Source organism: Rhyacophila brunnea, unplaced genomic scaffold, assembly GCF_057557595.1.
Source record: "Rhyacophila brunnea isolate RB1 unplaced genomic scaffold, BYU_Rbru_1.0 scaffold_18, whole genome shotgun sequence".
NCBI classification, from domain to species: Eukaryota; Metazoa; Arthropoda; class Insecta; order Trichoptera; family Rhyacophilidae; genus Rhyacophila; species Rhyacophila brunnea.
The window spans coordinates 24,495,726-24,522,623 of NW_028232837.1; the positions used below are offsets into that span (position 1 = coordinate 24,495,726).

The 26,898-nt window shown below is 34.6% G+C and overlaps 1 protein-coding gene across 1 annotated transcript; it reads left to right on the plus strand.

Moving 5' to 3' along the window:
• The first annotated feature begins 57 nt into the window (after positions 1-57).
• On the plus strand, positions 58-25,384 carry Tes (testin LIM domain protein). The gene is made up of 6 exons (XM_085945454.1): positions 58-267; positions 2,167-2,318; positions 9,468-9,614; positions 14,112-14,191; positions 14,884-15,048; positions 18,812-25,384. Exons 2-6 carry the CDS (start codon positions 2,189-2,191, stop codon positions 20,483-20,485), a joined length of 2,196 nt encoding a protein of 731 aa, XP_085801580.1. The 5' UTR covers positions 58-267; positions 2,167-2,188; the 3' UTR covers positions 20,486-25,384.
• The last annotated feature ends 1,514 nt before the right edge of the window (positions 25,385-26,898 follow it).

Genomic DNA, 26,898 nt, shown 5'->3' on the forward strand with positions numbered 1-26,898 from the left:
CAGAAATATAATTTTTTTGTCAAAATATTTTTCTTTTTCAGAAAGTAGGTAGGTATGGCAATTTAGATTCCCGGCAAAGTGACATGTCAACAACCGCTAACTGCTGTCTATACAAAAATACTTGTTTTTTTATCACAACTCAACTCTCGTGAAACTTCTGACTCACTCTTTTGCATGAATAACACTTCAATGAAATGGGTGTGTAGTCTGCCTTGATTAACGAATTGTGATCAAAGTTACCCAGTGGTTTTAAGGTGCTTGGAAAAGGTAAGCAAAAGTTTAAAATATTTTAAATAAATTATTAACTCTTGCGCTTTGCATTGCATACCGCTCTGTATTATCAATCAATAATATTAGGTGTGTACTTTTTCTTTATGAATATGCGCTACAATATCGACATATTACGTACCTATGCTTATACTATCCTGTTTTAAATATAAAACTCTCCTTACATACCTAGGTACTTTTATGAGTTTCCATGTATGTACCTAGATATATTTTACTATCATTTTGAAAGTTTTTGAAAGTTTTTGAAACCAAACTTTTTTGACTTTAATGTAGGTACCTACCTTCATTCCTGTGAGGACCCCGATTCTCGGTGATTTGATTTTTATTTTATCTGAAAACTACTAGGTATATAAATAAAATTAGGGTACTGTTCGGTTAAAGCGGATACAGCGGAAAACACATTTTGAAAATAGCCGATAAACTGGATTATTTGTTAGGTTAACCCAGTGGTCGGCAAACTATTAGTCAACAGAGCCAAATATCAATAGTACAACGATTGAGATTTCTTTGGAGAGCCAAATTTCTTAAACTTAAATTATATATGTAGGTACACTGTTTATTGACTTAATAAACTTTAGTTGCAGTTTTAAGTCTTAATTAAACTATAGGTACACTGAATAAAAATTGATAGCATACCTAATAATGATCTTATGTATTGATACAAATTAAATTGTAAGTAAGGTATCCATAAAATTAAATCATAACAATGACTGACAAACACTCAATTTGAATAATGGTTTTGCATATCCTTGGAAAAGTTGGGTAAGTCAGGTTAGTATATTGTTGTTTTTAAGTTTAATCACGATTCTGGGTTCTCATCAATAAGACGACTTCTCAATTTACTCCTGATTTCCTCTCTAGAAATCTCTTTACTAACCACAAAACTTGCTATATTAACATTATTGGAAGATTGTATTCAGTAATAAAATACAGAACTTGATTTTTCTTGACTCTTCTAAAGTTCCTCAACTGCTTTCTTCCTTGCATCACCGACAGGATATTTAGTGCGAAATGACGCGTGTTTAGTTGTATAGTGTCTCTCCAAATTTAAATGCGCCAAGTTTTCCCGACAAATAATACAGGTCGGTGGCCATTTAAGTTTAAATTCACGGTTTTCGTCTTCCTTTTCTTTGCTTCTTCTTTGTCGCCATGTCAAATAGGGCAGAGGGCAGCGGAGCCGCACTCAAGGGGCCAAAGAGCCGCATGTGGCTCTCGAGCCGCGGTTTGCCGACCACTGGGTTAACCTAACCAAACCTAACCTAACCTAAACTAACCCAAACTAACAAATAATCCAGTTTATCGGCTATTTTCAAAATACGTTTTCCGCTGTATCCGCTTTAACCGAACAGTACCAAAATTAGTATTAGGTACCTACATACATTTTACTATCAATTTGAAAGTTTTTGAAACCTTAAACTTTTTTGACTTTAATGCAGGTACCTACCCAAATTCTCAGTGATTTGATTTTTATTTTATCTGAAAACTACTAGGTATATAAATAAAATTAATATTGTAACGAAAGATGTTGAAGGAAGTTCAAATCATTCAATTTAACCAAAACTGGTTGACAATTATTTTACTTATTATTATGAGGTTTTTAAAATTAATAATAGACAGTCATTGCCAACCTCGGCATAATTTGGACCTTGTTAGTGTGGAGTTAGCGTAATAGTATTTTTTACTGGTTGTTAACCGTTTAGTCATCTATTCACTATTGGGTCGATGGGGTGGATCCAAACATATGTGAAAGATGTTAAGGGTGCTTGTTTGTTACATCACAGTATACCTACGCATGAGTCGGGTGTGTAAATGTGGCGCGGTAGAGGGACAACATCTACATTAGGTAGGTAATTCATATTTTTATTATTTTTTTCACAGAATATTAAGAACACAGCAGACAATGGCGAATTCGTGCATAGAAACATCAGCAGCGCCCGCATGGCTCTCCAAACTGGAAAGCCAGCGAGAGAAGTTGGGAAAAGGAAAACTGGGCCATGACAGCGGAGCTGGTGCAGCCTGCAACGCCTGTGGTTAGTTTCCCAAATTACCCCTTCCTTAGAATAGCACAAGTCAAATTATGTTCCAGTCTCATACGTGTATTTGGATTGGTTTTAATTTTGAGATTTGAATAGTTAAGTAGGTACTGTTCAGTTATACGGAATACAGCAGAAAACACATTTTGTAAATACCCGATATACTGGATTATTTGTTAGTTTGGGTTAGTTTAGGTTTGGTTAGGTTAACCTAACAAATAATCCAGTTTATCGGCTATTTTCAAAATGTGTTTTCCGCTGTTGAACAGTACCGTTAAGTATCTCCTGTCCCTTTTTGACTGATTTTAAATGCTATTTAAAATTTACCGTTACCTGATTTCTGTGCATTCCAGTGGCGAAGGTTGGAGGTAGGCTCTGGAGATCCGACATAAATAGTGAACACCAATGTTGCCATCTTTTGGTCACCAAATCATAGTATGCGGTGCAAGAAATTATAGTATTTCGGCAAAAATTATGGTAGGTACATGTTGTCATCTGTCGAAAATGTATAGTGTCGAAGATGTTTTTTGTTTCTCACAAAAAAATAACAGAATTTGTGAAATTTCGAGGCCCTTTATTATTATTTAAGTTCCTCTTCCGATCAAAAATTTTTACCAGCGAATTCAATAAATTAATACTAATAAAAATAAATACTTAAAAACTATAATAATTATAGTACGGTTGGCAACGGTGCACACAAAGATTTGTCAGTCATACTTATTTGTTTTCATTCAACTAAGAATACAAATTACAGATTGTATTGGTTAGTTTTAATGACATTAATATGGACGAATCATCTGGAAAAGAAAATGACACTCACTTTATTTCCGGGTCTGCCGAATGGCATAATCTGTTCTAACGCCATTACAAAAAAGGTGATATTGCTATAAATTCCTGATGCTTTTTGTTGGGTCTGCCGAATGGTTCGGTTCAAACGGGTTTTCTCAAATGAACATTGACATTAGAAACACTGCTCTAACCCTATTACAATAAAGGTCATATTGCTATAAATTCCCGATGCGTGATATCGCATAATGGAAATTGCGTGACGTCTACTTATACAAGCGAATTTACTTGCTAGCTACTGTATTGAGTGCGTCGTCCATTAATAATGTCGTTGGTTAGTTTTTAATATTCAATTTTAACCCTGCCTAAAGTAATCCATAAATATTCTTCTATCTATAAAATATCTATTATGCCATTAAATCATACATATTTTGTAGAGATTAGAATATTTTTTAGTATTATTTTTTTGGTTTACGCTGGGTTCGATCGAATTTTAATAACCATCTGCGATTTGTATTCTTAGTTCAATGAAAACAATTAAAGATGACTGACAAAGTGTGCATTATTTTTGTCGGATCTTTACTCCACAGCCTACCTCTACTATTATGGTTTTGGTCTATGCAGGGTTTAATCGAATTTTAAAAATTAACCAATAGGTTCCGTCTGCAATTTGTATTCTTAGTTCAATGAAAACAAATAAGTATGACTGACTAAGTTTAGTGTGCACAAATTATGTCAGATCTTCACAGGCTACCTCCGCCATTGTTATATTCATACCGGAGCTGCTGTGGAGTCATTAAAAAATATGAAATCTGACCCACACTCCATAATTTGTGACCTTTTCTTCAATTTTAATAATCGGGACATTTAAAAAATGCATGTAATAAAAAAGCGAGTCAGACAATTTCACCAATAATACCCTAAACCACACCGACTCTACAATTTCGATTCATACTGTTCCTTAAAACAATCTTTTTATCCCAGTAAGCTTTCATTATAGTTTTGATTGAGTTTTGTACTCATAACTTCAAGAATTAGTTTGAAGTAAAAATATCTATGAAGAGTTGTATGTCATATCTCTTCTATTTTTAATTGCAGCAGTGATGCTTTAACCTTATTTCTATTATTACTGCATTTCTATTTATAATTTTTGCTGACCAATGAATGACATTTTTTTATTATCAATTATCAATAAATTAATATAATTAATGTCTGCATTTAATACAAAAAAAACATTGCTGGGAATTTCGCAATTAAATTATTATTATATTAACACAATGCTTACTTTTGTAATTAACGTGTTAATTTGCATTTGAAAATTAATTAGCAAAAACACAATTTTGTGCGGCCCGTAAGCATTGGGTTAAATTACCTATTTGTTATGTACATCAATATGTACATAACAAATAGGTAGGTATTTTGATTCAATTCATGTCTCTTCTACAACCACATGTCTCAAAAAACACCTTTCAAAAGAGGCAAAAAACAACTTTATTCTTTCAGTTTCTAATTCAGAAATAAATTTTCTTCTGTGAAATATTTATTTAGTACATATTTTCATGAAAAAAATGTTGTGTTTCTTCAATTTATCGCACTATACTTTCGACTTATAAGTCGTATTGTTGAAGATACGAGAATGCGTTGGAACTTTACTGTGAATCATTCCACAATATTACTGCAGTAAACACGTATCTTGACTTGCGAGAAAGAACTTGAGATAATCATTGGTCGAGTTCAGTATTCTGTGTACTTACAAACACGTATCTCAAGATAAGAAGTTATAATATTTATAATAGTCTTTTATTGTGATACGATTTTTTTGTAACTGCATGAATATATTATGTTATTAAGTATATTTTGAGATACTTGTTAGTGGAATATGTGTGTATTCCAATTCTGTATTCATTACATCACATAACTCAAAACAGGCAAAAATCGAGATACGTGCTTGTAGAAAATTAATTACGCTATGCCATTTGACTTTCCATAATAAATTGTTTGTAATATTAAATGATTGAAATTTAGTATGAATTCAATTCAATTCGTATAAGAAGAAGAAGAAGAAGAATACATGTGTACGTATTTGGTGTTCATTCTTCACAAACAATAGGATATTAAAAAATTATAGTATCATGTACATATTTATCAAACTTATTATTAGACTCAACAGGAAAATGACGTCATCATTAATGATTACGGTTTGTTTTCCTGTGGCAATTTAACTCCTGTCATAATAATAGTATAATTTAGGCGTCTTGCACACATGCATTCAAAGAGAACCTCACTTGATCTTACCAAAAACTTGCTAAATAATAATCCTGAAGGGGTCCCGACAAAGCCGCCCGAACCAAAACCGCCCAGACATAAACAATTTCAAAATGAGACAATTTTTATTTTTTACATAATATTATATTTTAGATACACAAATAAAAAAAACAGGAATAATGATATAAAAAAAATAGATATTCTAAGTATTCCATTAGGAAACTCAGGTATAAGCTTTGCAGCTGTATCAGATTAAACAAGTATTATCTGCAATTTTATTGTTTTTAGTACTAAGTGTTAAAAGGTAATGATTTTAAGTTATTACTCTATTAACAGTTGTAACGGATTAAATCTCATATTACACTGATTATCGTAAGTATCTAAATTTCTATCAATACGCAATTCGAAAAACCAAAAAAGCACTTGTTTTATATATTTTTGTATTTTTTTACGGTAGTTTTTATCTAGGAGGATTTATCCGGGCGGTATACGAGCACTTGTATGGGCGGATTTGGTTTGGCGGCAATGTCCGGGTGGTTTTGTCGCGGTGTCAATCTTGAACAATGTCATTAGGAGCTCAATTTATATAAGCTGTACCATAAAAGATATGGGGAATATTAATTCGCATAATTGAATAGAATATTTTCACAAAGCGCTCAATTTAAAAAGATCGTCACATCGGAAATGGATGATATTCACAAATCAACTACAACTGTCAAATGATCGATTTGCACTATGGAAAAAGTAGTCTTCACATATCAATATACTATTGTAACTTATTAATCATAAATGAATACAAATACTAAGAAAAATAGGTTTAATGAATTTAAACAATATTTTGACAATATTCCCATCCTATTTAAAAAAAAAAATTTTAAATATAAATTAAACAAACAAAAAATCGAGAAGTGTTATATTACCTATCTACATGTTTTCGGTTTGAATGATACATACATAGTTCAAACTCACGGTACCTACTGATTATCAGATGAATTTCGGCGGCCCGAGGATTAAAATATCAAGAAATCAATAAATAATATTGTTTAAAACCAAATGAACCCTAGTTTACTTATATTTTCTATGACCCTAGTCATATTATAGACCGCAAGCTTGATATGATCTACGTGCATAGAATGGATGTTCTTAAAACCCTCTGGTTTGCATGTCACGAGGGGCGAGATTGAAAACCTATCTTAAAATATAATATATTATGCAGTCGACGGCTTGAAAAATATTTTTGGGATTGACAGGATCTATTTTTTAAGGGATATATTTATAAGGGATTATGGAAGTAATGTGGTTAATTATTTTGATTAATCGAGGCCCTACTTACTGTATTTACCCTTTTCATGTTTCAAGATGACAATCACAGAACAGATAATAAATAGAATACCGATAGGCGATATTCAATACGCAGCACGTTGAAGCAGGGTTTTTGAATGTGTGAGTGTCCTACGAAAATGAAGTACGCATTATGCACGTGCAATAGTGTGTGTAATACACCAACATTAAATGAGCATAAATGCATAAACCGAGAGCAGTTTCAGTATTCAACGTACAACGTACGTGTCACGTGTGTAAGTTTAACCCGGATTCTTCCTTACTCGAGACGGTTACCTGCTATCGCCTTACCCGTTGGATATTTCAGTTCCCATTATTTCTGAGTTCCCTGATGACAATTTATGTTAGATAAGTATGTACTGCGTTAAACATTACTTATATTGACACCTACGCATCATTTTTGCGATTGCCTTCTAATAAATTGTATTGCCGCTACAATTATTACTTTGACATTTGTGAATTTCTACCTTTTCTTTGTGCGATCTATTATTTATCGGTGAAAACATTTTTACCAATTTGTGTAGTTGTCAAAATTTAGTTAACTTATATTTACAATGAGTGATTTTTGTTTTATGAAACAAACTATTTTATGTGATTTCGTTTATTTGTTTGTGAAATCATTTAATATCTGTGAAAACTATTTTCCAAATGTTAAAGTTATTTTTTTTTTGAATTTTGATTATTGCAATGTGCGATTAATTCCCACTCAAAAGATATCACCTTGCTTTATTGCTGTATTGTACTAACGGTGTTCGATAATGCCTTGAAAATTTGGTGCGTGCATTTCGGATTGCGTGTAGTCTATGACTACACAACAGCTAAAGTTATCATGTGAACAAGAAAATAACTTAAAATGTGATAATATTATCATATTTATTGCTAACCGTTATAGTAGGATTATTAAAGTAGATAGCTAATCAATCCTTAAAGAAGCTACTTAATCCTTTTTATGCCGCAATATTTAATTGGTGTAATTAATGTAAGAAATGGTGTAATTACGGCGTGTAAATGTGCTTTCGGCAGTTAAACAGTTAGTCAATTATATACCTAATAATAATAATAATAATATCACATTGTTAAATATGAGAATGTCAGAACTGCCAATGTTTTTTACAAACCTAATAATATGCATGTAATTATATTACAAAATCGCAATAAATACTTAAATAAGAATTTACATAATATAAGGTAACACTTGCAACGATCAAATTGAAAAGAGAAAAATCACAATAATGGAGCGTTGCGACATTAGACAGCTTGAAATTCGGCAACCTGTCAAAAAGGTAAAATGGCCGGGCCGGCAACAAACTAGCACCTCTGACGGGCAAGTAGTCAAAGTTAATAACCTCCGCTGCTTTTAGATGGAATTGTACATGTTGAAGCCATATCAAAGCAAATGTAAATTATCTCATACAAAACTGAAGCAAGGTGATTTTCTTTTATAGTACAGTCGAACTTGGTTATTACGATCACAGAAATAGCAAGATCTCGGTTGTAATGAGGAAACATTCGTTGACATTTTAGTTTATGATTTTCTCCATACATTCACTTTTATAACGAGCTACTTCTCGGGTTTACCAAGCAAAACTGTTAATGTGTTGATCGTTTAAAAACAACATTTTCGACCCTCAACAATAAAATCAGAACGTTCAGTTAACTAGACCGATTCTGCCGGGATCGGATGACGTTTATGACACCAGTTAAGTGTCTTAAGTACCTAATTGTTATTTTCGCCGACAACATTGAAAAAGTATCCACGCATATCGTTGAAATTGCATGTAAAAAATCCTACCGTAGGTACGTACCAGTGCCGGCGGCTCAGCACTTCATTACAATAAACCGTCTCTGTTCTGGCAGAACACACTAACTGGGGAATACTAGTTTTGAGTAATTTGACTTTGAAGTTGTTAAAATGTTTGAAATGGTCTATCATGTGAGTTTATTAAGTAATCGTAAAAAGGAAGACTTTAAAATAAAGACTGTTTATTTACTAAGAAGGTTTCCAGACGGTAAAGTTTGAAATAAGGAACATTTTGGTATAACTAACTCAACATGTAATTTTTTCGAATTAGTGTCTTCTGCCAGAACAGTGTCGAAACAACTTCTTTTGAAGTTGATGAATGCCATGCTTGTTTTGGGGATTTTTACGATGGTTTTCAGATTTTTTATGTTCTATGCATAAATAGAATGTGGCGCGAAAAATGTTATATAACGATATAACGAGTAATGCTTATAACGAGCAAATTCAGTCGGTCCCATCTTCCTCGTAATAATTAAGTTCGACTGTATAACGTATTTGAGAAATTGCCCTCCCGGCAGAGAGGCAGTGGTTTGGAATAGAATTAGAAATATACCGATGCACAGTGTATTAATATAATTGTTGGAAGAATATTTCTCAACATCTCAAGTGATTTGACAGGCTGGCGACGAGAAATAATTTAATAATAGCTGAAAGCGACACGCATACTCTGTTGATAGAAGTTTGGTGAATTTTGTTAGGCTGGCGAAAGCAATTATGTAAACTAAGCCGAAAGTGACAATACTTTGAGCGCCTTTCTCGTTATTTTTCCAACCAGCAGAGTTGAGTGGACTCTCTGGACATTTATATGTCAAGTTACATATTATTGTGTTTTGTGAATGTCAACTGAATTGAATAGATAAAATTGGCGAGTTGTGGTTGCCTCAAGTTTGTATGTGTGAGGTCGCCTATCATGTCTATATTATATTAGTTAATGACTGCTATTATTCTAACAGGTCCTGGGTGTCCCGGATTGGACCTTCATTTCTGGAGGAAGGTTTGCCGAGCGTGTCACTGCACAAAGGATGTTCACGATGTGCAAGATGACTCCGGATGGGCCCAGTTTGAACTTCTTGGCACAGCAAGACCAAAGAGATCCAACAGTAAGAATACCTATTCGATATATGAAAATGAGTTTTTTTATACATAACAAAGTTGATCCGCAAAAAAGTTATTTCAGTAAGTACATCTGGATTATGTCAACATTAAAAGTGTTAATTGTAAATTTTAATCATTATTACCATAAAATTTGAATCTTTGTTAGGGTAATCTCTGCATTAATAATCCCTTCATGGTAGATTTCAACTCTGGTTCATTTATTTCTTGTACAAAAGAAATACTGATCGAGTTGTGTTCTGATATCACTCTGGTATTCAAATATAAAATGCAATCATTGTCTCAATTTTGGATACCACTGGAAAAAAATATCTGTATTTCAATTACAGAGCAATTAAATTATTGGTCATTTTTATGACTACCTATTTGTGACAGAAGACTAAAGCTGTGATTATATTGATATCACGTCGCGTACTGTCACGGCGACAAATTTAGTCTATAGTTTCGTCATTTTGCAGAATATTTTAAACAATCACCACCTCTGTAAATTCAATGAGGAGAGTGCCAACTATTTTGAATTATTATTCATTATTCTTGCTAATTTCAATTAATTTTAACAGTTTCTACGTGTGCGTAGGTTAAAATTACTTGCGATATTACATCCATAGACAATATTTTGAACTGAATCCAACCTGTAGGCCATAGATAATAGATAATATTCTTATAGAAAATACATGGTGTCATCCGCTAAAAACAAAAAACACGCGATTTTGACATGAATCGAAAATGTGTAGGCGTGTAGAAAATGATAAAAAACGTTCATTGAGGAATGCAGTTGTCGATGCAGTGCGATACAACGTTAGGTGACCTCATTGTTGTTCTGGTGATTTCGGCAGATTTTGCCAACTGACAATGTTCGTTTAAAGGTTCAAAATGTGCTACGAGATGGGAGCATCAGTCTGATTAGATTTTAAGCACCAGGAAAAATGAAATTACACACTTTTTCCTGTAGCGGCAGCTTACTGTGACGTCACGTGATAGTACACGACGTGCAGCATAATATAATCACAACTTTACAGTCCTATCGGTGACGGATATCAATGCAGAGTTTCTTTGAAATATTGTTATCAAATATTCTAATAAAGCAACAGTGTTCTTATCAGTATCAGTAACCTCGTCATAAAATATGACAAAATCACAGGTGATATGAATTACTCATTGACCTTGAAGAATTTGTCAAAAATACTTTCTCATTTCGAACAAGAAATAAACTTCTTACTTACAATTATTGATCTGGACGGAGAATGAATTAATTTTTGTAATAGGAATCTGATTTTGCAGTAAGTTCAACTAAAAACTGAGATTTTCTTTTTTTTTCTCTAAATTGGAAACGATAAACAAAGGGTAATATTAATAAATAATGTATGTTTATTTTTACCTCAATGGTGTACAAAATATTTCTTCTATTTTACAAAGAATCCTAGAGAAATATTATTTAGAGTAGGGTTTCCCAAACTTTTCCTGCTTTTTTCTAGTGGGTATATATCTGAAGTGTTTTTAAGTTATCTATGTTCAATAATTATTTTGTTATTTTTTAAATATAACACATAAAAATATACCTAAGCTAATAACGTTTTTAATGACTTCAACTATTTTGTGTCCCTGAATTGCAAATTCTCTTATATCAGGTGCGATATTAAAAAGTTGAAGTATATATCGTCGGTGTTTTGTAAAAAGGGCGAATCAACCATTTTGGCGAAATCGAGATTCTAAAGAAAATACAACATGTACCCCACTAGCTTTGTTGTGTAAAAACGGCGAATTTTTATCTCCACAGGAAAGTAGTTAAAAACGATAATCTACTAATATTAAATTAATTAAAATTACTAAATAAAAAGCAAATGTGACATATTAGGCCTTTTAAAATATTATATAATAATACCTATTATAATGACAGTATTCTTTCTAAGCTTTATTATAAACTTGTTAGATATTTATAATCATCTACAGGTAAAAAACAAATAAACGTCAAAAGTTAAAAACCCTCCTCCTGTAAAGTAGCATTTTGGTTAATTCGCCCTTTTTACAAAACACCGACGAAATGGCGTCAAGCCTATTCCTGGACTTGGACTTTGTTGCGGCATAATAATGCCTCGCATAAATATGATGTAAAATAAGTAAACCAATAATAGCTTGTTTTGACACACTTCTGATAACACCAGTGTTCCGCAGAACATAGTTTGGGAAACTGTGATTTAGAGAAGGGTTTTTCTACATCTTTTGGCCTGCGGCACCCTATTGAGTCTTAATATTTTTCGCCCCCTCCTCCTCTCCCTAGTTCTCAGCAGCTCAGAGGAAAAATTTTCAAAATAAACAAAAGTTCACATTACCAATTCAAACATGCTAAAATTGTTGTAATACATAAAAATATTGTAGGAATCGCTCAATGTATAGTCCAAATTCTCTGCTTTTTACTACATTTTTATCATTAAATTTGATATCGGCAATGTAAACGACCTATTTTAGTTATCACCTTTTTTGTCGATTTTGAAAGTGCAAGTTACGGGACAAATGGAATATTAATCTATTGGTAACAATGATATCATATTATTATTCAACATGAATAATAATCCAACGTGGCTCTCAATATTGTAGTCCACAATCTTGGGAAACTACAATTGAATCACATTTTTTAAGGATATTGTGGTTAATGTAAAAATGTTTGATAATATTTCCTTTATGTGTCATAGGTAACTGGAACCGTTTGAAAACAAAAAAAACAGCAAATCACCATAAATGCTTTGCTCCTGTGTGTAACATAATATGGACCTCTGTAGAATGGAGATCAAACACACATTAAAAAACAACATGTGTGTGAAACATAAAAGGTTGCTCGGTCTTGGTCTGCCAGGGTTCACTCATACAAATATCATACATTTGTAAAAAAATAATAAATAATTAGTGTGGTTAGTTCCAAATCTATGTTTTTTATATTAGTATTATCCTTTTCTGCTAACGCATCTACGGCTATCGGCCAAGTGATATTGTAATAATATAAACTATATGTAGATAAATATTAACTCTGTGTACAATACAATAAGACAACCACTAGATGTTACCACATGTCGCCGACCCGGTATACATTTCAGGGACGGGTTGGACATGAGGGTATTAGAGCCTGTCCACATGGCGCGTTGCTGCGCGTTCTTCCGAATCACCAGGTTTACAAAATATTTCTACGAGCTCTTCCCAGATGTGCGTTTTATATTTCTATTAGAATAATCAGTAGATTCCATGTCTCATAATATAGCCTTCCTTTTTTCCACTTCATCAATAAATAATTCTGTATCGAAGTATTCACGCTCCATTTTGAAAAAAAATAATGTCTATTTTAAAACTAGCCGACAAATCACTTCCGCGCACGTTGGCGATCGCGTTGTTACTGGGCGCAATAGTTGGCGGCATAGTACCTCGACTCGCGCACGGCACGTGCCAGGTCGAGAGTCTGGTGTTTGCCCGGTGCTTTCCGCGCGAGAGTCGTCACGCGTGTGCGCTTGTGGACAGCTGAATTGGGTCACATGTACTCGGAGAACGCGTGATTTGTCACTTGTGCGTAAAAACGCGCCATGTGGACAGGCTCTAAGGGTGATTTTTTTCTACAAAACATGTCACAATTTAAAATTAAGATCATAATTATTATTATGAAAATGGTTTCAGGTGCCAAGTTTTTAAAGTCATGTACAGTCACAATCACAAAATGTACTCGTGAACTATCCAGCACGATTAAATGAGGTTGTGTTCTTAACTGATCCATTATTTCTATTCAAAGAGGAACATATCGATAGTTCTTTAAGTTTATTAATGTTTTTGTGTTTTAATGAGAAGGAGTCATGCGAAAACATTCAAATCATCTCTGTTCTGGCAGAACACACTAACTGGAGAATACTAGTTTTGAGTAATTTGACTTTAAAGTTGTGAAAATGTTTGAAATGGTCTATCATGTCAGTTTATTAAGTAATTGTAAAAAAAATGACTTTAAAATAAAGACTGTTTATTTATTAAGAAGGTTTCCAGACGGTAAAGTTTGAAATAAGGAACATTTTGGTATAACTAACTCAATATGCCATTTTTTCGAATTAGTGTCTTCTGCCAGAACAGTGACGAAATTATATACATTGGTATGAAAATAATAATATTCTCATTTTATATATTGAAGAAGTGCAATCCTATGTTATTCTGCTTCACGCATTAATAGGTATGAGGTGATGTGAAACTTATTACTGACTCATCTTGTTGGTAACTTTGAACCTTTGACTTTCCAACGGGACATCAGTTGTACCTTATAGCTGTTACAAATTGCTGCTAATTTCTAAAACACCGTAACTCCTGGATGGCACGCCATATAGGACCGATTTCATAGACGTATTCTACATTTAAAAAGTTGAAAATTCTGGCTTTAGAAGCAGTTCACCAATGAGTATCGATATTGCTCGTGTATAATAAACTTATACTGTTATTAACTTATACTATATTTTTCATTATAGTTACCATCATCAAGGTGCGTGGGATTGCTGATGAACCAGTCAAATTGGAGTGGGTTCCACCCAACACATCACCGGAATTGGTAAATTTACAAAAAACATTGTTTTATTTTACATCATAATCATCGACACTATACTCCAATGTGGGTCTTGGCCGATTTTGAGAAACGTCTCCACTTCCCTATGTCTGCTGCTAGGTTCCTTCAACCCTGTGGCCTCAAGGATGCTACTTCACGACAATAGTGTAGGTCCTGACCCTTTTGTTCCCTTCTGGTCTGTTTAAGAGGTATCTATTTGGCGGTCGGATGGGTGCCGTCCATCTTTGAGACATGATTAATTGTTTTCACACAGATGAATGAAATGTGTAAAGAAATACACGTACCTCGCAGTAAGCACAAGACAAGCAAGTCTCCACATAATAATTATAATATCTACCTATAATTGACGCCTTTGGGTCCTGGATTCGAATCCCTTATCTGACAAAAAAATCATGCGTTATTCAATACGTGTTTGGACTTAAGAGTATGGTATTATTAGGTTGAACAAATAGCTAACAACCATTTCTCGTAAAAAACCAAAATCTGTTAATACAACCTCCACTCTATGGATGCCCATTTATAATCTTCTTAGGATCGAACATGATAAAAATAATTAATAAATATTAAATCTAGGCTTATGGTTGTTTTAAAGATTTGTCGATAGTCTGCTTCCAATCTTGCACTGAACCGTACCGATATTGTGCTTTATATTTGTACACAAACTATAATGATTTCAGGTGTCAGACTACATGTCGTGTCTGGGAGGTGGGTTAGCTCCTGTGACCGGGTCCGACGGCGCCATCCGAAGACGGGAGCAACTGCGAAGACAGGTTCCTCCTCACGATATCAGCATCGAACTCTGCACGCACAAACCTACTAAGGAAGAGATGGATAATCATATGGTAAATATGGCTGACAGGATTTTGCACATCAAATATCAATTGATGCAATGGATAGATTACGGAGTTGTTTTTTGACGAGGTGTGTTCAAGTTGATTGTATCATTCAAAAATTGAATTGGATTGGGATTTGTAGATCGAGTGACATATAAACCCTGTACATAAACTGTTAAAGCTTTATTTCAGGTGACGGTTAAGAATTATTGTCATATTTTCGTTTCAAAATTTACAAAATGAATATAAAACACATATACTATTCAAAACGACAACGATTCGTGGTATATGTGAGTATATACGACTTACAAGGTTTTTGTAGATAAATTTTTTAACTGATTAGAATATATCATGTAATATATGCAAGAATCTTACACAGGGGTAGATATTTGATATATATATTGGGTTGCTGCCAAAACTTGGTATATCGATAATTTAGGTATTTAGAGTTAACAACGGATTATGTGCCTATATATAAATATGTATGCTAGAAAATAAATTCAAGGTCATCCGATATATAGAACATGCACAGTGTCTAATTTTAGAGGGCACGTCAAACTTTCAAATTGCAATTAGTCTATAACATGATTATGAGAATTAATTATAATCATAATATCGTCACTGTTCTGGCAGAAGACACTAATTCGAAAAAATGACATATTGAGTTAGTTATACCAAAATGTTCCTTATTTCAAACTTTACCGTCTGGAAATCTTCTTAATAAATAAACAGTCTTTATTTTAAAGTCATCCTTTTTACGATTACTTAATAAACTCACATGATAGACCATTTCAAACATTTTAACAACTTCAAAGTCAAATTACTCAAAACTAGTATTCTCCAGTTAGTGTGTTCTGTCAGAACAGAGACGATATGGCGATAATAAAAGAAAACATTTCATTCAAAAATAAAATCACAGGACCAATCATAATATAATAAGTGACAGTTATGCCTTGATTACACGTAATGAGTATGGTGGCGAGACAGCAAAATGTCACTAGGCCGAGAGAGTGGTGTGGGCGAGAGAGTGTCTATAAGTATTTTTCTCTTTTCGACTTTTGTGGCGAGTCAGTTCATTTCGATCAAAAAGCATGCTGGTTTTGTGTACTAAAACATGGATCGTAGAAGGTACATTCAAAAATATACTAAACTGCTCATACCACTACTGATAGAAGAATTAAATGAAGTTTTGCGCGAAGAAGACAAGACAATGGATTTTAAGGAGATCAGATCATGGTGCAACATACATTCTTTTTAGTGAATTGGAGTTAGAATACCCTGATGAATTTAGAGCGCTTCTAAGAATGGCGAGTACGCACCGAGTGTGTGTTTAAACATGCCGAGCGGGCTAGCGAGTCAGTGCTGGTAGGGTGGGGGGGTTTGGGCACTTGGTCTAGTAAATAGAAAAGGGTCCGAGTGACTGTCTCGCCATCCTACTAGGCCGAACGCTCGGTAATATGTTTATACCGACCGAGCACTCGACCGAGAACACGGTCTTGCCACTGTACTCGTTACGTGTAATCAAGGCATTAATCCACATAATAGCCTCATGCTGAAACTCTTTCGGGGATGGCATAATTGTTGCATGATTACACGATCTGCTTCTTGGACTGAATCTTACCACACTCATAAAGTGGGGACTCTCTCAAGGTACTATATAAACACATCTGCAATGCCCACATCGGGTTCGTTTCAACCTATTTGCGTGGAAGCCCAAAGCTAGGGACCTCACTCAACGGATCCACAATTAAAAAGTAGTTGTTCACGCCTGATGAGGCATCCTCTCTGTCGCTGTCTGTCTAAGGTAGCTCCTCTCCTACAATCCAGAAAGGATTCCTTGAGCAAATACGCCTCTTTGATGGAACGATACGCATGCCTGTGTTAAGATGTGTGTCGATATTGTTGACATGAGAATTTCGGGACCTGACGGTGGCACTATATTCAGCAACAGAATATACTAGAGCAAATGCAGCTGCACGCAACGTATGTGGGTCACAACGCCAACTTCTCGTGCACTAATCCAGCCTGTTTGAACACTGCTATGTAATACTAGTGTTGTCAATAAAATCTTATTTTTGACCATAATGGGATTTACGGTTTTTACAAAATAGACTGATGCTATTCAAAAAATTAGTTTTGAACAAACAACTCTAGTTTTACAAAACTTACGTAATGTATTTTCTTGGTATCATCAGGTTAACTCATCACGTGTGTCCAACGCAACTATTGTGTTTTCCATTACCTGGCCATTAGATATAATTAGCATGTTATTTAACCTTTTCACCGCGGAGCATTTAATTACCACATTTAAATAACATGCTAATTATATCTAATGGCCACCTAATTAGGACACAACAGCTGTGCCGTCCGCGCTGTAAGGATTAAAATATGTAGTAATTAATTAGTAATTAACAGGTCTGCAGTGAATGCGTTAACATCCCTCTCATATATGTCCGGAATTTTGTACATAGTATGCGGTTCACCGTATCATACTTCACCGTGAAATGTTGTATCGGAAATATATGATCGTATATTAAAGACCGTCCAACCTCTTTGGGTCGTATAATACTGATATAAAATTCATGCCTAAATAAAACACGGTTCTTGTCGGCTTACTTAGGAAGTCAGCGGCAAACACATTTTGAAAATAGCCGATATACTGGATTATTTGTTAGGTTACGTACATTATTGTCTGCAATGCTCCACTAACAACGCGTAATTTTTTCATCTTGGTAGTATAGAGATGACCGTATAGTATACGGTCATCTCTTTCCTATAAGAAAGCTCACGGTGAACTGTGCTACGGTGAAATGTAATACATACAATTTACATGTAACCCTCATATCGCCCAACGATGGCCGAGCGGCTTAGGCGTCAGCTTATAATGTCGTGGGTCTCAGGTTGGAATCCTGGGTCTGGCAAATACACATTGTTTTTCAATTTGTGTTTAGTTCCAGAGGTTGGGCAGGTGGCTAACATCCATTTCTCGTAAAAACAAAAATCTGTTCATACAAAACCTTCAGTCTGTGGAGATCCATATTATGATCTTATTAGGATCGGATATGGTCTAATGATAATAATAATAATATGGATTAACAGGACATTGTTATTAAATAATGAAGATTAATAATTACTATATCAGATATCAAATTTGTGACTCAGTATATCAGATTTATTACAACATATTACCATCACGTTACGTGCTGTCATGGTAAGCTCATGCTACGGAAAAAGTGTGCAATGCAGGACAACAATTAGTTCACTTCACGCGTATTGCGCTACATCACCAACTGCACGAGTCAGTGAACGTTTTTTATTATTTTCTGCATGCCTACACATTTTCGACTTATGTCAAAACCGCATGCTCTATGTTTTTAGTGGTTTGCTCTATGGATTTTCCAGTAGATTATTATCTATGGTCTGCTGGTTGGGTTCTGTTTGAAATATTATCTATGCATGCAGTGTCGCAAGTAATTTTGACGTACACACGTAGACACTTATTAATTTTATTAATTAATCAAAATATCCGAGGAATACTCGAGTTGGCACTTTCCATACTTTATGGAGATGGTGATCATTCAAAATATATTGCGTAATGACAAAACCATAGACTAAATTTATCAGCATGACAGCATGTGACAGCACGTACCGTGATGGTAATGTGTTCGCCCCATTAGTCATCATCACAATATCCAGTATTTCAGTGCTAAGATACGTAATAGTGCAGGCGTAGTGAATACATCTACATTTATGATGACCTTTATCTTTGCAGGAATATATTTCACAAATCAAGCAAAAAGTAGTCGGCGTGGGCAATATTGTTCGAATTGGCAACCTGCGCAGAGGAGACATGGTCACCGTCGGCACTGAAGGCAGTCATCCGGTACCCGGCACCAAGTCTTACAGTCTGCCGCTCAGGTTATCCGGCCTCAACAGGGGACTCCGATTTGCCGATGTTCCCAAGAATGGCACTGACAAACTTCTGGTTTTGGACAACATGGGCAATGTTGTCAACAAGTCGGCCCACCTGCAGAACTACGCAGTCAGCCCCATCCTCAGCCGTGTGGTCAAGGACAAATTGACTTCTATGAGGATCGAATCAGACAGAGTGAAGAGCGCAGTGGAGCACGGGCCGGTCTACGATAGGCTGTTCAAAGATTTGAGTCAACTCAATGTGCCTGTCGAAAACGACGTCTACTTGAGTCCGATTAAATCATTCCGTGACGAATACAACGTCAATCCGACATTTAAAAACGAGACGACCGCATTCACCGAATTCCTCAACAGTCAAATCGTGGGTGCCGATCCGAACAGCCTCAATAACAACGCAAATTCGGCTGACAATCAGAAGGAATCCATCAATCAGTATCCGCAGAAAGGCACAATATTCGCTCCGAATGGAGAAATCTGGTCATGGGCCGTCCAAGAGCCGGCCAAATCGGTGTCCATCAAAAATACCAATCCTCACTTCATGTCCGCCACGGATAACGTGGGAGCTATAGATCCGCAAAGGAGCGAATCGCTGAAGAAACAAAACGCTCTGAATAAATCTTACGAAGACGGTTCGGACGCGCCACCGCCACCCTTGCCAAATTACAATACATATCCTGGAGCAATCACCGGTGATACTAGCGGAAATGAATATCCAGGAATCAGAAGTGAGCAAAACGTCAATAAAAATATTCCACAGTACGAGACCGTTGGGAAACATCCGCAATATGCTACCGGCGGTTTCATCGGAAACCCTGCCGAATCTGGTTTCGGTAATATTAATGAATCAAAACTGCATGGACCCCAAGAGAGTGTTATGGATTCCATGGTGGAAAATGTGGGTAACCTACATATTCACCAGCCTGAATTCCAGGATTCGTCATATTCCGTTCCCTGCTGCCGCTGCCAGGTTCCCATTGAGGAAGGTGAGATCGCCGTGAAGGCTGACAGGGCAGGAGAAGATGCCACGTGGCACCCGCAGTGCTTCTCTTGCGTAATCTGCAAAGAGCTGCTCGCCGACCTCTTCTACTTCTATCACGCAGGCGAGATATACTGCGCCAGAGATCTGGCGGTGGTTTTGAACATCCCACGGTGCTGTGCGTGCGACGAGTTGATCTTCTCGAGGTCGTATACCGCGGCAGAGAACAAAATCTTCCACGTGGACCACTTCTGCTGCTATCACTGCGACACGCCTCTCGGGGGACAGCAGTACGTGCCGGACGAGAAGTCAGGCCAGCCCACATGCCTGTCGTGCTACGATAAATATCACGCAGAGAAGTGCCACTGCTGCAAGAATCCCATCGGACCCGAACAGCAGGGCGTGTCATGGAAAGACTTCCACTGGCACGGCACCTGCTTCAATTGCACTGGGAAAAATTGCGGCAAAAGTTTGCTGGGTGGAAAGTTCATTATCAAAAATGATCTGCCTTATTGTAGCTCTGCATGCGTTCAATAGGAAATGCATCTTGTTAACATGTTAACTGTAAATTTTGGAAATGTAGGAAAATGTAGATCAGTGGTCGACTTCTTCAATAATGTTCCCTAGTTAAATTTCGTCATGGAATCCTTTTATATTACATACTTTTGTGTAACAGAACACTTTAGATATTTTTACCATGACATAAAATCTTGGTTTAAGGTCAAATACTTTGATTTAAAATTTGCGTTTTGTGCAGATGATTAAAATGCACAGATTTATATAAATATCAAACCGGTCTATACAAGTGTATGTATAACATATGGAACCATGTTGTGACTACCACATTTGCTGACACTGACAACTGAGGGGGGTGTCCCGCCTTGTGAAATACATATCCAAACACGAACCATAACTAAACACAAACTTCTGTGCATTGTTTCCTAGTATCTAGGTAAGTACGTAAGTTAATGTAATGCCCAGGTTCTGGATTAAAATATCACAAAGGCAGTTTATTTATTACACAAGTTGTGCAGCAAAAACGACCTGATCCAAATATTGTCTCGTCTGCCAGATATAAACATACCAACAATGTTTTTTTTAAACATAAAACGTATTTTACATTTTTTCCGCGGAATCTGTTTGAGAAATGCTTGTCTACATTAAATAATATGAATAAAATGACAGGCATTCATTAAAGCTGAGCGCACACCACAGACGCACAAAGCAAATGTATCACCGCATTTGTCTCACCACTTGTGGCATAATCGTCCACACCACATTACACCTGACAGCACACTTGCACTGCATTTGTAGTTACAGTGTCATCAGCCCTCGAAAAGTGTGGCAATTAATATAGAATAGATATATTTGAATTCACACTTATAATCATGGTTGTGCAAGTTTTAGCTATTCGATAGTCTAATGTTAATACCCCATATCTGACCTATATGATGAAAATGACTTTATGACGTACTAAAAACCACAAAAATACTGCCCATCGACTGCGAAATTACCGTATCTGTAGTTATTTTAACAAAAATGATCCAGCCATTTTAGTAATTTCCCGTATCTGAACATTGTAGGAATAAACCTGTAGTAGCCCGCATCTTGCCTCTAAGTTGTCAAGCCTGTTGCATGACGTGGGTTGAATTCAGCTTCAAAATGTCACTTGAATTATTTAAAAGGTAAAAGAGTAAATAGGTTATATAACAAATTTGGATGTTTATCTTTATATCAGTGGCGAAGGGTGGAGGTAGGCTGTTAAGATTCGCTATAAATAGTGCACACTAAACTTTGTTAGTCATATGTAATTGTTTTTATTGAGCTAAGACAACAATTTACAGATGGTGTTAGTTAGTTTTTAAAAATCAATTAAGCCCTGCCTAAACGAAACCATAATAGATTTGGTCTGATTTGGGCGATACGACAAAGTTGTGCACACTTTTTCATTCATAGTTATTTGTTTTCGTTGGATTAAAACTACATATTAAACATATTGTTGGTTCATTTTTTTTAATTCATTAAGCCCTGCGTAAACCAAACTATAATAAATAAAAAAATATTATTCTGTCTATAAAATACTCAAAGTTATGTACCTATGATTTAATTGCATAATTTTAGATATTTTATAGATAGACATGTATTTTTTGACTATTATCTATTATGGCTTGGTTGCTCAGGGTTTAATTGAATTTTAAAATCTAACCAACACTATCTGTAAATTGTAGTCTTATTTCAATTAAAACAAATATGTATGTCTGAAAAAGTTTAATGTGCACTATTTATGGCGTATCTTAACAGCCTACCTCCACCCTTCGCCACTGCTTTATATACATATAATATGTCAAATTTTATTAGATGTTATCATTATATTAGGCGTTATGTGCTTTACTTTACCACTTTTTACTTTACAGGTTATTGGCATGCTATGTACTTACAACATGTGTGTGCTATTTAACAGTCAGATACGGGATATTAAATATTTAGTTTTTTTAGCTTCCTGCACAATTTGTAAAAAGTCACTTACGGGATATTAACATTAGGCCATCGTAATTGTTTTATTACTAAAACAAAGAATTTTTTTATTCTTATCGAATATCTGAACATAGATTCGAATTGTTGAGTTTAGAACTGTAATTATTATTGTTATTAAGTGTGAACATCTGCATACCCCAATCGTCATTTTTATTACAATTTGAATTTCGATTACCAAACAATGAATAAATTCAATCTGTCAAATAACAAATACGTTCAATCTTGCAATCATGCGCTCAGCAGAAAATGTTCATATGTATCAGGGTTCATTAAATGGTTCTTGAAGTATTTCCTTCCTGCTCGCTTTTTGTCTTTGGTGTGCGTGTAATCACTATGTAATCACAAAAGATTCCATGACAACCTTGTAGCGCCTGTACACGTGCATGGAATTACTGCCGGCAATAGTGCTTATTTTAAACTATCGTGACAACAACTGTTTATACGTAAAAGTGCTGTCTGCCTCTCCAATCTCATTCTTCAAGAGTAAGCGAGATGCGACGTTGTTATTTTATACTACTATTTGACAGGACGTTTTGAAAATCGGTTAACATCAAAATGAGTAGTTCATTTTTTACCGGCAGGCGCAGATCTTACTTGCGCATAAAAAATCAGCACAATTCAGAAGCTTCCAAACTTGTTTGATTCATGCACGCAATCTTGCCAACTGCCAGATAATACATGTTTCCCCATACATTTACTTACTGTGCACAGTAAATCCATGCACGTGTAAATGGGGTATTACAGTTTTAAGTCGGAGATGTTGAAATCTGTTACAGTACTGTAAAAACATTCCCAAACTGAACGATCACTGACTTACAATTTGCTAGTTCTCCTACAATTTTCTAGGTTAGACTTTTGCTATATACATAATATTTAGTTCACCATTCAATGCCTTAATAATATACAAACTAAGCCATAATAACTGTCGCATACCAATAATTCATTTATTATTCAATTACCAAACGTTCGAGAAGGAAGTAAAACCGAAAAATACAAGGTATTTAATGGTGCCATAAAATATATTTAATGCTAAAAAATGTTGCAGTAGTACCCATCTTATCATTTTGGGTTAATATCCATGTTTGAGAGTTATAGGTGAGCACCGGCTTCACAAATGTCCTCTTGGTTCTTGTAGAGAGTATGCGTGACTTAAAATGTATTAATAACAAAATAGACAGTACAGTAGGTTGTAAAAGGATATAAAATTTATTCAACGCACCTAAATAATGTACCACATTCATCCAAAATCAAACTTCTGAGAATGATTGATTAAATTAAGTAAAATTTTTTTCTTTTAATCCTAAAAGGATCATATTATGGACCTCCACAGAGTGGAGGCTGTATCAATAGATTTTTGTTTATACGTGAAAACTCTGGGTCCAAATACACTTTAAAAATTACATTTGAATTTTCCAGACCCAGATTATAGTCCGAAATGTTACAGTATAATTTTGATTAGGTACTGATTTTTCAATATTAGTTGCATTCCTTATAATCAATTTTTCATGGTTTTGAATATATTATATTAGTATTTAAGTCATATAGTATTATATGTATGTATACAATATACAGGCGGACCTCGACTTACGAACGTTCGACTTTCGCACAATTCGCTATTTCGCACATTTCAAAAAAAATCGTTTTTTTAAAACGTCGCGCTGGCCGTGGGGTTAAGATATCCGTGGGCGTGTCATGTTGTGCGATTTGCTAATTTTATTCATCTGAAATATTTCACCCTAAAAATTTATAAACATGAGTGAGAAACGGAAAAACTGCAGTGTTGATACGAACAAAAAGAAATCAAGGACTTATAAACTTCACACGACGTTCTAATTGCGGTGAATCTTTTTCTTCAATCGGACATTCGCATGATACAAACAGGTCTACTACGATATGTTCAATTTTGAAAAATAAAATTAAGGAATACGTTCAAAATTGTGGATATATATCTTTAAAGGTTGTTTCCAAAAGACACGGCATAGTTATTCGAACTCTACTTTCGAACATTCAACATTCGCACACCTTTTCAGGAACCAATTATGTGCGAAAGTCGAGGTCCTCCTGTATTATTTTAATTCATTTCATATAAGTAAACGATTTTAGCAGATATTGGATACAGCAACTCAAATATCTATTATATTATAATATTTAGGTAAAGTTTGATTTAGCTATTTAAATTATTATAACAATTAAAAATTATTATTGTGTATACTTGTCATTGTTATATAGAAAATCACAAATTTATTAAAACCTCTATAGTAATACCAGGGTATAATGGGGACTGAAATACCGTATAATTCATAAATAACGGGTAACGAGTAGCAGGTAACCGATCTTGAGTAAGGAATAATCCGCGATAAACTTAAATACGTGTCAAGAATACGTTATACGTCGAATACCTACAACCGCTCTAAGTTTATGCATTGACGCTCATTTAATATTAATGTATTACACACACTATTGCACATCGTGCATAATGCGTGTTTCATTTTTGTAGGACACTCACACATTCAAAACCCTGCATCAAAATATAGTGTATTGAATATTGAAATAGGGTTCCCGTTAACGTGCTCAACATTATGTCTACTCCACTGACGTAACCAATAGAAGATTTATGGTAGATTGACTTTTGATTGTACTTCCAAAATCATATTGTATTTTATATAGATTTTTGACATTCCAAAAAATATTTATACATTAATAATACGTATTGCTTATTTTTATACAATGCTATTGTATATTGTATTTTTCTTATAATAAAGATGTTCCTATAACATTCGTGCCATTGTAATCCATTGTGATAATCGTAAAAATTATAATCGGGGTGTATTTTTTATGCAAAATTTTTTGTACTGACCATATTTTGAAAGAATAAAATATATATTTTTAATATGCCAACAATGTTTTTCATTTGCATTTTAAGTACATAACCTAACATTTGATATTGTTGGCTAACCTGTGGCCCGTTTGGCACGCGGGGAAATTATGGTGGTATGCGAAGAAATTGTCAAACCATGTAAAACCTCCACCATTGACACGCAGAACGTTCCGGTGGATATAGCGTACACTATACCCGGCGATGACAAATACGTGGCACATGTGCCAATTTGCAATTTGCTATTGTGCAATTTGGCACGCTACATGTTTTCGATATCACGTCAAAAAAATATTCAAAATGTTTATAGTGGAAAAATATAAAATCAAACATGGAAAAACATTCCTGATACTTTTATGTTAAAAAACTAGCAATCTCGTTATTGACCATTTTTTCTTCCACATACTCATGTGAAAGTATTATTTCTATATTGAATCATGTACTTACATTTCGCATCGTGAGTGTAAAACCAAGGTATCTACAAAAAACATATTTTGGTTATATTAGGGTTTGAAGTCTTCGTTTTGTTAGGAGAAATAGAGTTTCCAAAAAATACCATAATATTTGGTTTATATCTACATTATATTGCATGTTCTATCAGTTACTTCACTTTTACATTATCAAGTTCACAACTTTTGCAGTTTTTACTTAATAATCATAATTAAAAACAGTTACAAGAAAAGAAATCAAACCAAAATGAGCATATTTTAATATTTCAAAGAGAAAGTTTAAAATTGGGCTTTTTATAAATAACATAATTACAAGATAAAAAGAAAACGTTTTTAAATTTTCTGTTGAATCATATAAACTTGACTTGACTAGCTTAAACGATCAAAAAAATTTGTATTTGATAGAAATAATACTGAAATGTCATTTTGATTTCCATAGTAACGCACGTATATATTAATGATTTAGTTGCCAATAATAGTGGATTGGATTACGGATTTCTTCCGAAATAACTTTTCATACAAAACAGAATTAACTGAAAATAAATTCAATTCTACTTAAAGATGACTAAAAGTATTAAAAAAATGCATTGGCATCGTGTTCTGATATATTTTAAAAGTTTCAAATGTCTAGCTAGTCGGGAAGTTAGTTAAGAATCGATCGGAAGATTTGTACCGGACAAAGAACCATCAGACAAATAAGAATACGAGCTATGAAAAAGGTTGTAAAAATCCTAAAGAAGATGCAAAAATGGTACTAATGTACACTACATAATTATAATACATCAAAATTATTGCGGATGATGGCAGAGGTGATGAACTGACGGCCTGAAAGTATGAATATTAAATAATTTGTCATAGGTGGTGTGATTATTAATTATGTTGGTATGGTATCATTATAACATACCTTATTATTTCAATTTATATATTGTGATACTTTTTTCCTTATGATGCGCACGTTGTACATCTTCTTTCTTCTTCGACCATGTTTTCCCTTTAGCAGGAGCACATGGACACCAGACGGCGCCTCCAAGAATCCCTGTCGCTCACCAGTCGTCTTGCGTCATTACGGGTCATACCAGCATCCCGTAGCT

Bases quoted from the DNA above. Each gene is read 5' to 3' on its own strand.
- Tes (XM_085945454.1), top strand. From the start codon at position 2,189: ATGGCGAATTCGTGCATAGAAACATCAGCAGCGCCCGCATGGCTCTCC. The intron at 2,319-9,467 runs GTTAGTTTCCCA...TTATTCTAACAG, and splicing joins TGCAGCCTGCAACGCCTGTG to GTCCTGGGTGTCCCGGATTG. The intron at 9,615-14,111 runs GTAAGAATACCT...TTTTCATTATAG, and splicing joins AAGACCAAAGAGATCCAACA to TTACCATCATCAAGGTGCGT.